We start from the raw sequence: 15,254 nt of genomic DNA, 5'->3' as shown, positions 1-15,254 counted from the left end.
ATTTTCTAAAAAAGTAACGTCTTTGGATACATATAGTTTGTTGTTTTTTAGGTCGAAGCATCTAAAACCTTTTTTATTTTCTCCATATCCTAAAAACACACATTCAATAGCTTTAAGAGATAACTTATCTCTTTTATGTGTAAGGACAAAACATTTACACCCAAAAATTCTTAATTTATTAAAATCGAGTATTCTTTCAAATAGTTTTCATATGGAGATATATTTTGTAGGGATGAGAATATCATTCTATTTATCAAATAGGTGGAAGTTAAGGCAGCTTCAGTCCAATAGCACTTTGGAATTTCTTTGGAAATGAGAAGAGTCCTAATGGTTTCCAAAATGTGTTTATGCTTTCTTTCGGCTAGACTGTTTTGTTGAGGAGTCTTAGGACATGACCTTTGATGACAAATGCCACTTGTTTTCAAGTATTCTTGAAATTCATTTGATAGATATTCTCCACCAAAATCGGATCAAAGAGTGGAGATATTACTTGAAAATTGATTTTTGACAATCATATGAAATTTTTTGAAGAAATTAAAGACTTCGGATTTTAGATTGAGAAAATAGATCCACACATATCGAGTATAGTCATCAATGAAAGTAACATAATAGGAGTATCCTCCTTTTGATATGACCGGAGGACCCCAAACATCTGAATGGACTAATTCAAAAGGTCTTTTGGACACATGTTCTATTTGGAAAAGGAGTGGATTTTATTTTTCCAAAAATACAATTCTTGCAAGCAAAATGTTTCTCATTACAAAATTTCTTTCCAAAGGGAAAGGAGTACATTTCTGAGAAACTTGGATGTCCAAGTCTTTGATGCCAAGTTTCAATATTTTTATCTTGGACATGATTACAAAATGAGTTAGTGGGAAGTTTCAAGTTGTTCATGTAGTAGAGATCTCCCCTCCTATGGCGTTGCCCAATCCGCATCCCGGACTAGATATCCTGTATAGAGCAATCCTTGGTTGAGAAGGAAATTTCACATCCATGATCACATATTTGAGAGACAGACAAGAGGTTTAAATTAAGTTGAGGTACCACCCTTACGTTTGGCACAAAGAAATCTTTTGAAAAGTCTAAAGTTCCAAAACTTTTAACTTGTAAAGATGTACCATCGGCAGTGGAAACAAAAGAATTTTTGGAGTTGTTACATAAATTGGATAGTCCATTTTCAATAAGGGTCATATGAAAGGATGCTCCAGAATCAAGAATCCAAGAAGACATACCTGGAGGAGAAGAAGAGGCAATGGCGGCTCCCGAAGTTGATGGCGATTTGAGTAGAATTTGAAGTGCTTCAGATAGTTGAGCAAGGGAAAATGACTCCTTCCCTTTCATTGGCTCCTCCTTCTTTTGTGTGGTTTCTTCAATAATTGCAACCTTACCTTTTGGAGGTTCATTTATCTTAGGACAATTAGGTCTTATATGACCCGGTTCTTGGCAATGATGGCAAATGGTCTTTCTATAATTGTCATTATAGTTATTTTGTCTCCCAAAGTGTGGAGGCTTATAAGCTTTCAAATGATTGTCGGGTTTAGACACGGCTAGAACTTCATATCCTCCTTTAATCATGCCAAGCCGCGTTTCTTCTTGGCATATTTCAGCTATGGCATCTTTCAATGGAAGAGGTTTAGATCTATGAAGAAGGGAGGATCTAACTTGTTCATATTCGGGCCTAAGCCCATGTAAAAATTGGAAAAAGTGTTCTTTTTTCATTTGTTCTCTTCTCATTTTCACATCTTCACTAGACACCCATTTTGGTTCTAGTAGGGATTGCTCATCCCATAAAGGTCCAAGAGTGCTATAGTAATCTCTTACACTCATTTCACCTTGCTTAATGGTACGGATTTTTTCTTGGAGAAAGAATTGACGAGCAAGGTCCTTTTGAGTATACATACCTTTCATAAATAACCATGCTTCATTTGCTAGGCGGAATTTAGCAATGTTGGCGCAAATTTTGAGCTCCGCGTTGTTCATGAACCATGCAAGAATTTTTGCATGCTTACTTTCTCAATCTTCGACCTTAGATTGGTGATCTTCAATAGCCTTCATGCGAGCAGTTCCTTCTAGAGCTTTTTCTTGATCACCATCCATCTTTGTAAGTTGAAGTTGAGGTTCCTTAATGGTGCCCATAACATATCCCCAAATCTTTTTACCCTTGAGGTTGTTCTCCATGGCGGCGGCCCACATCATGTAGTTGGTATCATTAAGTTTGAAGGAGAGATCAATTTTTTGTTCTCCTTCCATCATAGACTCAAGAATGGAGGACAAACCAAAAGAGAGAAAAAAAAAATGGTATAACAAGTCAACTAGCTATAAGAATCAAGAGCATAACCAAGGCTCTGATACCATGTAATGAAATATGCAAAAAAGAAATATATGTCTTATAATGGACATTCACACATAGAAAGCAAAGAACAAGCCCAAAAGAGGACATACACAAAAGCCAACAATGGCTTAAAGAAGCCACACTTACAAAGGGGGGAGACCCCACTTATTTATAGGCAAGAGAGGAGTGAGAGAGAGTTTGAGAAGGGAGAGAGAGAGACACCATTGGGAGTCCCAACAAGGTGCCGTTGGGCTCCCAACGGTCACAATTGTGACCGTTGGGGGCCCAACGACTCTTTGTTGGGACCCCAATGAGTGTGCATTTAATGCAAAAAAAATAAAAAAAGAAATAAGAAAAAAAGGAAAAAGAAAAGAAAATAAAAAAAGGTAAAAAAGACTACAATGCCCCTATTGGGCGATTTTACAGAAATACCCCTTATCAGGTATGTGGATGAATATATATATATATATATATATATATATATATATATATTGATTACATGTGTAAAACCCGAAATTTTTATTATAAAATATTTCAAATTATGCAAATTGGGCCTAGATCCAAATTACAAATCCAGGACCCATAAAGGGGTGTTTCAGATACATTTGCCTCGTAAATTTGATATGCACGTATAAGTACAATAATTTTTAATTAACTAAATAATTCGGAGAATAATCATTCAATAGGGGCGCGTAGATGGGTATGGGATCCATGTACATATATATATATATATATATCTAAATATATATATATATATGTGTACAATCATAAATAAATAATATTAATATTATTAATAAAATAGAAATATACATATATATATATATTAAGAGGATTCGAGGATCCATAGTTGGATCCACTTGGATCCAACTTGCGGATCCATATTTTGGGGGTTAAAAATTTATGTTTAATATGAGATTCAAAATAAATAAAAAAATTTAAGTTTTTAAAATTTATTCGTAGATCCACAGTGGATCCATTTGGATCCACTTGTGGATCCATTTTGTTTTGGGGTCGGGTTATAGGTCCCGGGTTCGGACCCGAGCCCCACCCCATGATAGCCCTTTTAAGGGAAAAGGGCAACCCGATAAGGGTTGCCCGATACTGTTGTAACAGATAAGGAAGGGGGCAGGAGGGGGGTTACGCAAGGGGCGTAACTGAAACCCCCATCTCGGCGATAAAAGGGGAGGCGGAAGAGGGGGTCTCACCCTCTTCCCTCATCTCCCTTGTGTCTCTCTCTCCACTCAGTCCCTCAATCTCCCTCTCCCTCGTCTCTCCCGTCTCTGTCTGCGTGCGCGCACCGAAGGTGAGGAGGTCGCCGGCGAGATCCAGCCACCACCGAAGGCCACGGCAGCCTCCGATCGTCGGAAGAATCGTCGGAAAAGCTCCAATCAGGTACGGTGCTCCTTGGAATCGGGTGAGGAATCGAACATGGGTTCGATTCCATTTGGGGTTTGAGGGTAGGATGTGGGGTTTATATCAACCCTAAACCTAAAACCCCAACTATGTGATTTGGGGGTTTCGGATTTCCATTGTGAAAGGGGTCTACAAATCTCGATTATTTTTGTTGTGTAGATCTCTTCCTAGCTGTTTTATTGATTCTTGTAATGTCATACTGTCAGATTCGCTCGTGGTTTGGTTTTGTTACATTTGTGTGTTAACAAAATCTTTCTCTGAGATATCCTTGTAATCTTTGTATGCTGTTATAGTAGTAACCTTTATTACGGTTGTTTCTTTTCCACTAACCATTCAATATTCTGTTTATAGAAGTGTATTTGGATTTTCTCTCAGTGATCTAGACTGATTTCTTTTTATGTGGCTTGAAATAGCTTACCGACTTCTGTATTTCATTTAGAGCAGTTTTCTCTTCTTCTTCTTTTTCTCCATCATATTCCTTGAGGCCTTGTGGCAAGTGATTTCTGGTTTTATGTGGAAAATTGGGTAAATATGTCTATATTTAAGGCAGATTGTAATTGCAGATGCTGGTCAAATATTTTATCAAAATCTTTTGATTCAGTAATTTAGTTCTGAGTGCCAACTCGTGTAGAAAGTGATCAGTTTTCTTATTTCCAGGATTTCTTGGTTTGGATTTAGCCACAAGATAGCATCCTATTATTGAATATTCTGAGAACTGGGGTCATCACTGTTCATACAGTAGGTTAGATATATTTTTGTGATGACATCTCTTGCATATGAAGACCAATCACATGTGTTGTACTCTACATTATTGGTGTTTACCGTTTTTCTTTTTTTTATACAATGTAAGTTTAGGATTTAGTTTATGATTTTTGTTTCCAACATATTGGATGAAAATCAAATCCTGTTACATATATTCCAGGTTACAATGATGTTCTGTTAGGTATATAACATAAATAAAATTCTGTTTTTGAAATAGTCTGGGTTTATTTATCAAAGGAAACTGTTTAGCTAAGTCTTGGTGAAGGTAGTTGCTCTTGATTCCCGTAATTAGAACTAAATTCCTATATTACCTTTGTTTCAGATTTAATATGTGAGACTTACTTGTTCCCGTATATGAATTAGCAAAATAATTGATTTCAGTGTTAAGTTCGGTGTTAGTTTTGATTAGTTGTAATGACAGAAACTTATTGGTGTCAAGTTCAAGCACAACATTTGTTGAGTTTAAGTTACTTATGATTTTAGTAAAATAAGTTCTTATTCGAGCTTGCGGTTCAGGTGAACCATGGTGGTGCCCTGTAAATACGAGTTGTATTCTTATTAGAGAAAATGTGTAGTAATGGAGCAATATATATATATATATATATATATATATAAGTATATTTCCTTTCCACTTGTACAGGATATTTACATATGCTGTTTTAAAATTTTTGTCACAGGTTCTCTTAACTTATATACGTAACACTTCCTTCTGGGTAGGCATGTATTGGCACTCATAATGGTTGATTTTTTGTTAATCGTACTCATCATGATAGGTTGATAAAAATGCTCATGCACGAAAATCATTGTATGATACTGAAATTTGGGTGGAACCCTACCAAGCCCAACCGTATGGTGCTGGACTATATTTTTACAAAGGAAAATATGGTAAATGCGCATGAGCAATCATGAAAGTAATGTTTTATTGCTTGAATCTACATGCATGGGTGTTCACGTGATATAATAAAAATTATCAAGGAATGACAACATACATCTTGGTCTAAATATGTGAATCCTTGCACATGAATCTTTGAAACCGTGCTTGTGAATGTTGTTGTTTTATGTCCATGGTTATATTGGCATATATGGATGTGCATTTGGAAACACTTGTCGTGGAGATTTATGCTTTCACTTAACTGTTATGACTATGGTACGCATGAGTGTGAGCGTGATTCAATTATTGGTAAGTCTTCTTGAACATGTACACTTGATTTATATGTGAAATGGTACATGTACACTCACACACTTAAAGAAACCATGGATTGGTTAAGACCCATATGTGATGTAGGTAACACACATATTGAAAATGCATATTAATGAATTATGACATGCATATATGTTTGGGTTTATATTTGCATGAATATATATGCTTTTGGCATTTTGGCCTAGTGTTATAAATGAAACACTAATTTGGTTTTATTATGTGATGCACCGATGGCCAAATTGAACCATCATCGGCCTGGAGCGCCATGGGTTTGGTTTTCTTTTATTTATGTTTTTAACAGCATCACTTAAACCACATAAGATGGTTTGACACTTTACTACACTGTTCTATGTGTTTACACGGGCTGGAGTCCCGAATGGGTCCCTGCAAGGGAGGATGCGGGGTTTTTCACTTTACTTTTGCATATTGTGTTGCAAACTTAAAGAATGGAATTAAATAAAAATATAATAAGAACAGTGTAATATACATTCTGGGATATCTCATCTGGAGTATGAGAATCTTAGATATCCGGTCTTGGGGAGACTGTGAGGATACAAAAACTCCGTGTGCGTTGTTGCCCCTGAACCCGATATTGAAGTTCTTCTCCTGGCCACGGTTTTAGGGAGAACCCGCCACTTTACCCGGGAGTGGTGTGTTAGTCACAGCTGTGAGTTTATGGTACCAAGGAAGTGGCACTTATGGGCGTGGGGTGTCCCTTGTGTCCCCGACATTAGATGTGGAGGTCTAATGTTCCGATGGATGGTGCTGTTTCCTGATATCGGTCGAGGGCTAAGTTTGGAACCCAGTAATAAAATACAAATTGTGTGTTAAGCTACCCTGGGAACCTACTTGACCTCGGGGTTTGTACCCGTTTGGTGTATCCGCGGGCCACGGTAATTAAAAAGAGGAACTTAAGGATGTGTGCATTTAATAGGGCATGCATATGGAAAGATAAAACTTAAATGAAAGATAACAGAAGAAATCATGCATTGCACATAATCATGCATTTTTCTGTTATGCATTAGATCATGCATGTTTGAATCATTCTTGATATCATTGGTGGTAGCATATGATTTACTTTGTGAAATCATGCTGAAAGGTTTAATTATTTAGTTATTGATATATGAGACTGTTTATTGTTCTTGACTGGTGAGTATATGCAATTATTGGCAGTTATGGATATTTAAATGTTGCAAATTTTATATCTGTACTCACTCAAATCACTGCATGAAATCTTATTCATGTTATTTCTCTCACCTGTTTTCTTTAGAAGTAGCTGTGCTCAGAATTTCGGTTCTGACACCCTACTTTATTGGTTTTTCACAGGAAATGGTGAACAGTGAAGTTGGACATGCGTCTGGAGATGGATGAGTTATGCTTGGGCTTGTCAGCTTCAGTAGAGGACACAATGATTCTTTCTTTTGTCTTTTAGTTCTTTTAATTTCTGCAATTGTTACTTTACTTTCAGTTAGAGAAAACCTTGTCTTTGAAATTACTTACTCATTAATAAAAGAGTTTTAGTTGGTTTATTTGGATGATAATTGCAACTTCGTTTGTGGTGGATGGGCTATCCAATGGAAAGTGGAACTGTGAGGACCCCAGATCTCTGGGAAGGTTTCCGCAACTCTTAGAAAAAAAAAAAATTCCGCATTTTTAAAAGGGTATGGATTAGGGTCGTTACAACATGTATTTTAACAGTAATACCCTTAAATACATACACATGTCTTCTAACAATAATCACACCTTTCATGAGTGTAAAAAGCACATAGAGATGGACCACCACTATGTTGGAGAAGAATTTCTAAAAGAAACTATAGAATTGCCTTGTCTTGTCTAAGTTTCAAATTGTTCTTTTTCACCAAGGTGTCGTTTTCACCTCGCTTTTTTAATCTCCTTAGAAAAGTTTTGGTTGTCAATATATATATATATATATATATATATATATATATATATATATATATATATATATATATACATATATATATATACATATATATATATATATTCTTTTTCTATAGATTGTATTTTTAGGATTATATGTAAAACCTTTTTTCATTGTGCGTATTTTACTTTTTTTTTAAATGGCCATTTTTTCTTCAGGTTGGTTGGATAGCCATTAGGCTTAGCTACCGCCTAACAGCTAGTCCTCATCTTCTTTGTGTATGTATTAGGGACTATTCCCCCTTATAATGCCATGTTTCTCTTGAGCATTTTATTAATAAATTAATTAATTTTTTTTATATTCAGCCTTCTTTGTGCCTTTAGCGGCTTGTGGTTGTGTGCACTTTGTGCCTTTGCATGTGCCTATTTGTGGCCTTGAATTTTCCCTTAGTGGTATTGTGCTTTTGCTCCTTGAGGACTACTTTCATTGCATAGAGCATTTCACTTCTTCAAGTTATAAGTGTGGCAGTCTATAACTTATTTGTATTATTAATATTTATATCCCTCATGTGGCATTTCCTTTTTGTAATTTAAAGGTAAATAATGCCAAATGATTAAAACCTTTATAAGGGTTATGTAAATCACATCACAAATAGAAATCTAGGGCATATTTCTTTTGGTCACGGGTGGGAATGATCACAGCAGAGAAAGTAGAAGTTGTGATTGGTAGTCACAAGGTCAATCTGTGACCTATTTTCGCAAGATTCAAGGCAAGAACAATCGCAGCCAGCAATTACAAATCACAACTTTGTACTTTGCTCATGTTTCACTAACCATGACAAAGTGTTGTGATTGTGATTTACAATCACAAGATCTTGAGAAAATCCAAGAATCACAGGGCATTGCAAACATGCCCCTAGAGTTTTTGCCTCCAAACAACGGCTGCTCTCATTTTCTCCTTCACATCTCCCAGTCTCCCTTTTTCTTGCTTATACTCTATTACCTCTGTTTTCATGTATATTTTCATAAGTTCACATTTGTCAAGTTATGTGAATAAATGTCTTGAGAGAGATTTTGAACTATATTTTTTGCACCCTCAAATAGAATGAAAAGTCCAATATAATGATGTCACCTCAGTCCTTTTCACATGTTATTTAAGAAAATTTCAGAGACTACTGAGGAACATTAGCTAAAATAGATTTAAAAGGATGGCCACGCAAAATAGATCAATGGAAATGGTGATCTCATACCAGAATAAACAAGCTGATATTGGAACTGCAACCAATATCTGGAATGGTGAGATTTCTATTCAGCCATCTTTCTATTGTACCAATGTATGTCAACCCATTTTCATAACCAGCTGCCTTGCATGAAATAAATATTTGAGCTCTGTCATGAACCTGAAAGACAGATATCATCATGGAGAAATAGCAGATGGGTTAGGAAACAAGTAGTCCACAGTCTTGTTAAATGATATTTGACAGGCCTTAAGATGATAAATAACAATTTTCTTCCTTAGATATTAAAGAAAAAAAGTCAAAGCAAAGCATAGGTCAGATACTTGCCTTTGATATTGACAGGATAATGCGTCTTTGCTTTGGTTGAAAAACAGATGCATACAAAGAGAATCCAAGCATCTAACACATTGTAGAAGTTTAGCAAAATTGATGCATACCCAAAATAAATAATCAGTAGAAATACTTGGACTTGAATGAAATAAATGCACCATGCATTATATAGTACCGTTAGAATCATCAAACTGGAATGAAAATTGTAGGCTAAAACAGCAACATTTCTTTTGGTTACACCATGGTTACCTTACCAAATGATTCCATTGGAATTGGATGATCAGATTGTACCCCATCCATTGGCTCAGAGACAATGTTCAGCACCTCAAACAGTGATGCTACTCCATTCATTTTGACGTGTCCATATGCTCGCTTGATGTTGTTAGCAGGAACAGGAGGAAGACGATATCTGCTGTACCTTTTGATTACGCTCCGCAGTGCTGAGAACATTGTCAGTCTATATTACTGGAACTAGAATATCAAGATTCATTTTAAACACGTATATATAGAGAGAGAGACTTCGAAAAAGGATTTGATATAGGTTCCCTATCAATATAAATAAATAAATAAACTATTTTACACATTGGATGGAATTCAATGATGTAAAACACCTCTTTACATCGTACATATACAAAAGGTTTATAATTTAATAGTAAATACTCTTTCCATATGTGATCACCATCAGTGAATGAATTTAAGCCCATATTGAGCTGTCCTATAACACGCAGGTTCAATTCTTTTTAATCACATCAAATGATAAGCTTCACATATTTCAAAGGTACTCTATTTGGCATCCAACAAACAGAAGCTTTGACTGTGTTAGTCAATTTGTACAGAAACATCCTTCCCTCTGTAGATTTTTTTTTCTTGTTTTCCTATTGGTTTTCTACGGTCTTCTGTTCTTTTAGTGAATTTATCCTATAGAAACATACTCAACTAAGACATATTTCTATGAGGAATCACACCAGACTATGTGTGTGCAGAGGAAGAAGATGAGACGATGTAAAAAGGGGCGTCAATTGGTGATTGTGTACAACAACTCGCCATCGTGCCCTAATATATTAAGAATACAATGTGGGTCGGGTCTGGAATATAACGTCAGACCCAAATACAATAGACAACCCATGGAAAGCATGTATAAGTATGAATCGGGGTCCCAGACCCGTATCCGAATAACACCAGTCTCAATACCCTCCCTCAAGTTGTGCATGGTGCTGCTGTGAAAGTGTCTACAAAGAGACAATATGCATACAAGCACAAAAACCTTACAAAAGATGTGCACGAAGGCACTCACATAACACTTGAACAAAATACGCACAAATGCGCAAAAATAGCAAACATGCACTAAGGCATGTATTTTATAGAAAAGAGCAAATGCTTGAGTCTCTCAAGCTTGATAATACAAAGGGGGAACACCCCTATTTATACAAGTGCAAAAGGGAACCACCTTGAGGCTCCCAAAGGAGTCGTTGGGAGCCCCCAACGGTCACAATTGTGACCATTGGGGGGGCTCAACGACTCTATTGAAAGGCCCCCAAGGTGATGTCAAGCCATAAAAAGAAGAAAAATAAAAAAGGAAAATGGAAAAAGAAAGGAAAAAATAAAGAATGAAAATACAAGCATATTCCAAGTGGAATATGCGTAAAACTGGAAATTACAGATTTACCCTTTGTGGATATTATGATAAAAGGGTATATATATATATATAATATATGTATATGTATCTCTAAATATATAAATGTATATATATATATATACTCGTACAATGGGATCTTTGGGTTTACATTTTAACACCCCCCCCTCAAACTTACGGTGTGATGACCGCAAATTTGCCAAGAAGGAAGTGAAATCTGGGCGAACAAAGGGCTTTAGTGAAGAAGTCCGCCAATTGATATTCAGATGTCACATATGGGAGATCAATGACCTTCTTCAAGTATTCTTCCCTGACATAATGGCAGTCCATCTCTATATGTTTTGTTCGCTCATAGAAAGTGTGATTCTTGGCAATATAAATTGCACTTTTGTTGTGGCAGCATAACTTTGTTGGTTCTCCAATGTAAACTCCCATATCTTCTAGAAGACGTCGAATCCACACAATTTCCATGGTGGTGGATGTCATGGCTCTATATTTTGCTTCTGTGGAAGACAAGGAGACCTTCTGTTGCTTTTTACATCGCCAAGAAATCAATGACTCACCTAGAAAGACACAAAAACCAATGGTAGATTAACGGTCATTAGGGTCACCTCCCCAATCTGAGTCAGTATAAGCGATTAACTTTAATTCAGAAAAAGAGGATAAAAATACTCCCTTATTTATTGTTCCCTTTAGATATCTGATGATGCGAAGAACAACTCATATGAACGCTTGTGGGAGCATGTTGGAACTGACTGGCTATGTGAATTGCATGTGACAAATCAGGCCGAGTGATGCTAAGGTACATCAATGAGCCTACCAATTGCATGTAAGTAGTAGGTTCAGTTAGAAGAACCTTGTCATCAATATTCATTTTTGAGCCCACTATTTCAAGAGTTTCGTAGATTTTGCCATAAAAAAATCCTGACCTGTCAGTAATCTCAAAAGCAAGTTTAGATTGAGATAAAAAATAACCACGTGGAGAATAAGCAACTTCAATTCCAAGAAAGTATGTCAGAAATCTCAAATCTGACATCTCAAATTTTGAAGTCAAGACGGACTTAATATTAGACAGAGTGCACTTGTGTTTGTACTTAAGGTTTGGATTCGGACCCGGATCCAAACTCCCCTTGTGTAACATGTCCAACTGATATTGGACAAACTTGTAAATATTGTAACTTATTAGGGCTATTTGCATTACATAGCCATGTATTAGGTTTTACATTATAAGTATTGAAGAGATCATGATTTTTCCATTATGGAATAACGTGATTAGTTGTAGCCCCATTCCCTTTCTTCTCTACGGCTTCTTGTTCATCGATTCTGGATTATTCTCACATGGTATCAGAGAAAATCTTATCCGAGGGCTAAAGGTTTTTCCAGCAGGTACGACCCTAAGAGATCTCACTCTCCTCCTTATCTCTCTTCTATCCATTCACTGTTCTGTGTCTTTAATATTTACTCTTCATTCTATTCTTCTCCAATTTTCAATAGATTACGATTCTGTTATTCAGATCTGAAACTGAGCATCACGATTTCTATCTTTCATTCTCTAGATTTTTGTGTACTGCATCTCTATTTCTGAAACTGAGTTGGATTTGATTTAACGTAATCATCATCTCCCTATAACTGAGTTGGTTTTGTGCTAAACTAGTTTCACAATACTTTTGTTTACTGAAACTTTTATGGGTTTGCGTCAAATCAATTTCACGACAACCCTATTTCCTGAAACTGATTTGTTTTTGCACCAAATCAGTTTCACGTCATTTCTTTGTTTGATTCCTTTCACGTTATTCTTGCATATCGGGTTTGTTTGTTGGTTCGGGTTTTGTTTTCCCAGATCTGTGCATCAGATCCGATAACTCGCTAGAATCAGATTTGTAGTCTAAATTTCTTTTTAGATCTGCCTTTCTTCATCTACCTTTCTTCCTTAATCCTCGATTTTAGCCTGCTGCTTCTTTATATTTGTTACTGCTCTGTGCAATCTTAAGTATAAAACTTTGAAATCAGATTAGATTTGTACACCAGATCTGTTATTTCTCATTCAAGTTAAGTACTTGAGTTCCCCCCCACACACACACACAAAAAAAAAAAGGAAAAACGAGACTTACTTATTGCATCGTGATCTGCAGAAACTTTCATTCTATTGTACTGATTGCACACGCCAAAAAAAAATAGCCATGGACTCTTCTTCTCAGTCATCTCTCATCTAATTTTCTCGGTCAACTCATTTCTGAAAAACTTACCAATTCAAATTTCCTGATCTGGAAAAGACAAATTCTTTCTTTTATTAAAAGTCAAGATGTCTTTGGACATCTCACTGGATCAATCTCAGCCCCTCCAGAATTTATCATGCAAGAAACTAAGAATGGAAATGAGGCTGATTTCATACAACAAATTTCAAATCCCCAATATGAGATTTGGATGAAGCGTGATCCAGCTGCAGTTGCTTTTATTATCTCCAGTATCTCTCAAAAAGTATTGGTGGGAATTCCAGACGAATGCACAATAAAAGAATTGTGGGACAGACTAGTGAAGGCGTACTTGTTAGATTTTGAATCTCCAGGTCCTTCCACGCTTGAGAGCTGAAAAACAGAGAGAGATAGAGAAAGGGAGAGAGAAGTTGGGAGAAACCGATGCCCATCAGTCATAGGATCGGCTGTTGTGTATTCCTTTATATTAACATGTGATTACAAAATTAATTAGGGTACTAAAATACCCTAATTACAATAATCAGTATTACATAATGTCATTAATGAAGAAGTAGATGTCACGGGTCTGGATCTTCAGATCCATGACCCGTAACCAGAGAAAACACTTCTTTTCACCCTCCCTCAAGTTGTGCATGATCTTGAATCATGAACAACTTGCCTTTTAATGTCCAAAATCTGCCTTTTGTCAATCCTTTTGTAAATATATCTGCCACTTGATCTGTAGTTCGAACAAATTCAGGCTCAATCTCTTTCTCTTCTACCTTTTGTCTCACAAAATGCTAGTCTATTTCAATATGTTTGGCACGACTGTGATGGATTGAATTAAAAGACATACTAATGGCACTCTGGTTGTCACACAAAAGAAGTGATCGAGATATCAATTCTCCGACTTCTGTCAGTAGATGTCTAACCCAAGTAGCCTCAGCAGTGGCAGCTGCCATTGACCTGTATTCAGCCTCTGTACTGGATCTGGCAACAGCCTTTTGTTTCTTACTACTCCAAGAAACCAAATTCATCCCAACAAATACACAATAGTCGGATATTGATCTGCGTTCATCTGGATATCCAGCCCAGTCCGCATCAGAATAAATAGTGATCTCATGTGCACTTTGCCCATTTGTCTTTCGCTTATATATGAGACCATCTCCAACCATTCCCTTCAGATATCGTAGTATCCGTTTAACGGCTTCCATATGCCCTTCACATGGGGCATGCATAAACTGAGAAACTTGATTCGCCGAGTAGACTATATCAGGGCGAGTAAAAGTGAGGTATTGTAACATACCCACTATGCTACGGTACTGTGTGGGATTATCAAATGGATCTCTGTCTTGAGAGCTAAGCCTTTGATGAAGAACGCTAGGGGTGCTCAAGGGCTTGCAGTCTTTCATACCCGCTTTATTGAGAACATCAATGGTATACTTATGTTGAGTGAGAGTCATTTTTTCAGAGGAACTGTCGACTTCAACTCCAAGAAAGTACCGTAGTTTGCCAAGGTCCTTTATTTTGAACCTCTGATTCAAGAGATGTTTGACTTCTTCAATGTGCTCATTGGAACTGCCAGTGATGATGATATCATCCACATATATCAACAACAGAGTAATTGTGTCTTGGTTCTTAAATATAAATAAGGAGTGGTCAAGAAGAGATTTCTTAAAACCATATTTTTGTATTTCAAGAGAAAAGTTGTCAAACCAAGATCGAGATGCCTGCTTCAATCCATATATCGCCCTTTTTAGTCTGCAGACATATTTTGTAGGATTACCTTCTGCGTAACCAGTGGGTTGTTCCATGTAAACTTCTTCTCTCAAATCTCCATGAAGAAAAACATTCTTCACGTCAAGTTGGCTAATGGTCCATTGATGTTCAACAGCTAAAGAAAGTATGACTCGGATTGTCCCCATCCTCACCACTGGACTAAAAGTTTCATCATAATCCTGTCCTTGCTCCTGTGTAAAACCTTTGGCTACAAGTCTCGCCTTGTATCGCTCTATAGTCCCATCTGGTTTATACTTTATTTTGTACACCCATTTCGAACCAACAACGTTTCTGTCAGGTGGTCTTGATACGACATCCCACGTACCACATTCATGTAGAGCTTCCATCTCCTCATTCATTGCTTCAATCCATCTTCTGGAATTTGATGCTTGAGAGAATGTTGTGGGTTCATCTTCTTTATTCAAGGTTGTTAGAAAGAGTTGAAAATCTAATGAGAAATTTTCATAAATGACCCACCTTTCAATTGGATGGC

General features: G+C 36.6%; 1 protein-coding gene across 3 annotated transcripts in view; it reads right to left on the bottom strand.

Moving 5' to 3' along the window:
- BGAL17 (beta-galactosidase 17) overlaps positions 1–15,254 on the bottom strand; it is a 241,616-nt gene that overhangs the window by 122,254 nt on the left and 104,108 nt on the right. For all 3 annotated transcript variants that reach the window (XM_090015937.1, XM_090015938.1, XM_090015939.1), the window contains exons 12-14: positions 9,407–9,597; positions 9,155–9,226; positions 8,840–8,989 (exon numbers count right to left, since the gene is read on the bottom strand). In XM_090015937.1, the coding sequence (XP_089872063.1) occupies positions 8,840–8,989; positions 9,155–9,226; positions 9,407–9,597 (413 nt within the window). The remainder of the gene's footprint in view (positions 1–8,839; positions 8,990–9,154; positions 9,227–9,406; positions 9,598–15,254) is intronic.

The sequence above is a fragment of the Nuphar pumila genome, chromosome 8 (genome assembly GCF_984573655.1).
Source record: "Nuphar pumila chromosome 8, dmNupPumi1.hap1.1, whole genome shotgun sequence".
Classification (NCBI taxonomy): domain Eukaryota; kingdom Viridiplantae; phylum Streptophyta; class Magnoliopsida; order Nymphaeales; family Nymphaeaceae; genus Nuphar; species Nuphar pumila.
The sequence above is the reverse complement of the archived record's forward strand: the minus strand, read 5'-3'. Positions and strand labels throughout refer to the sequence as shown.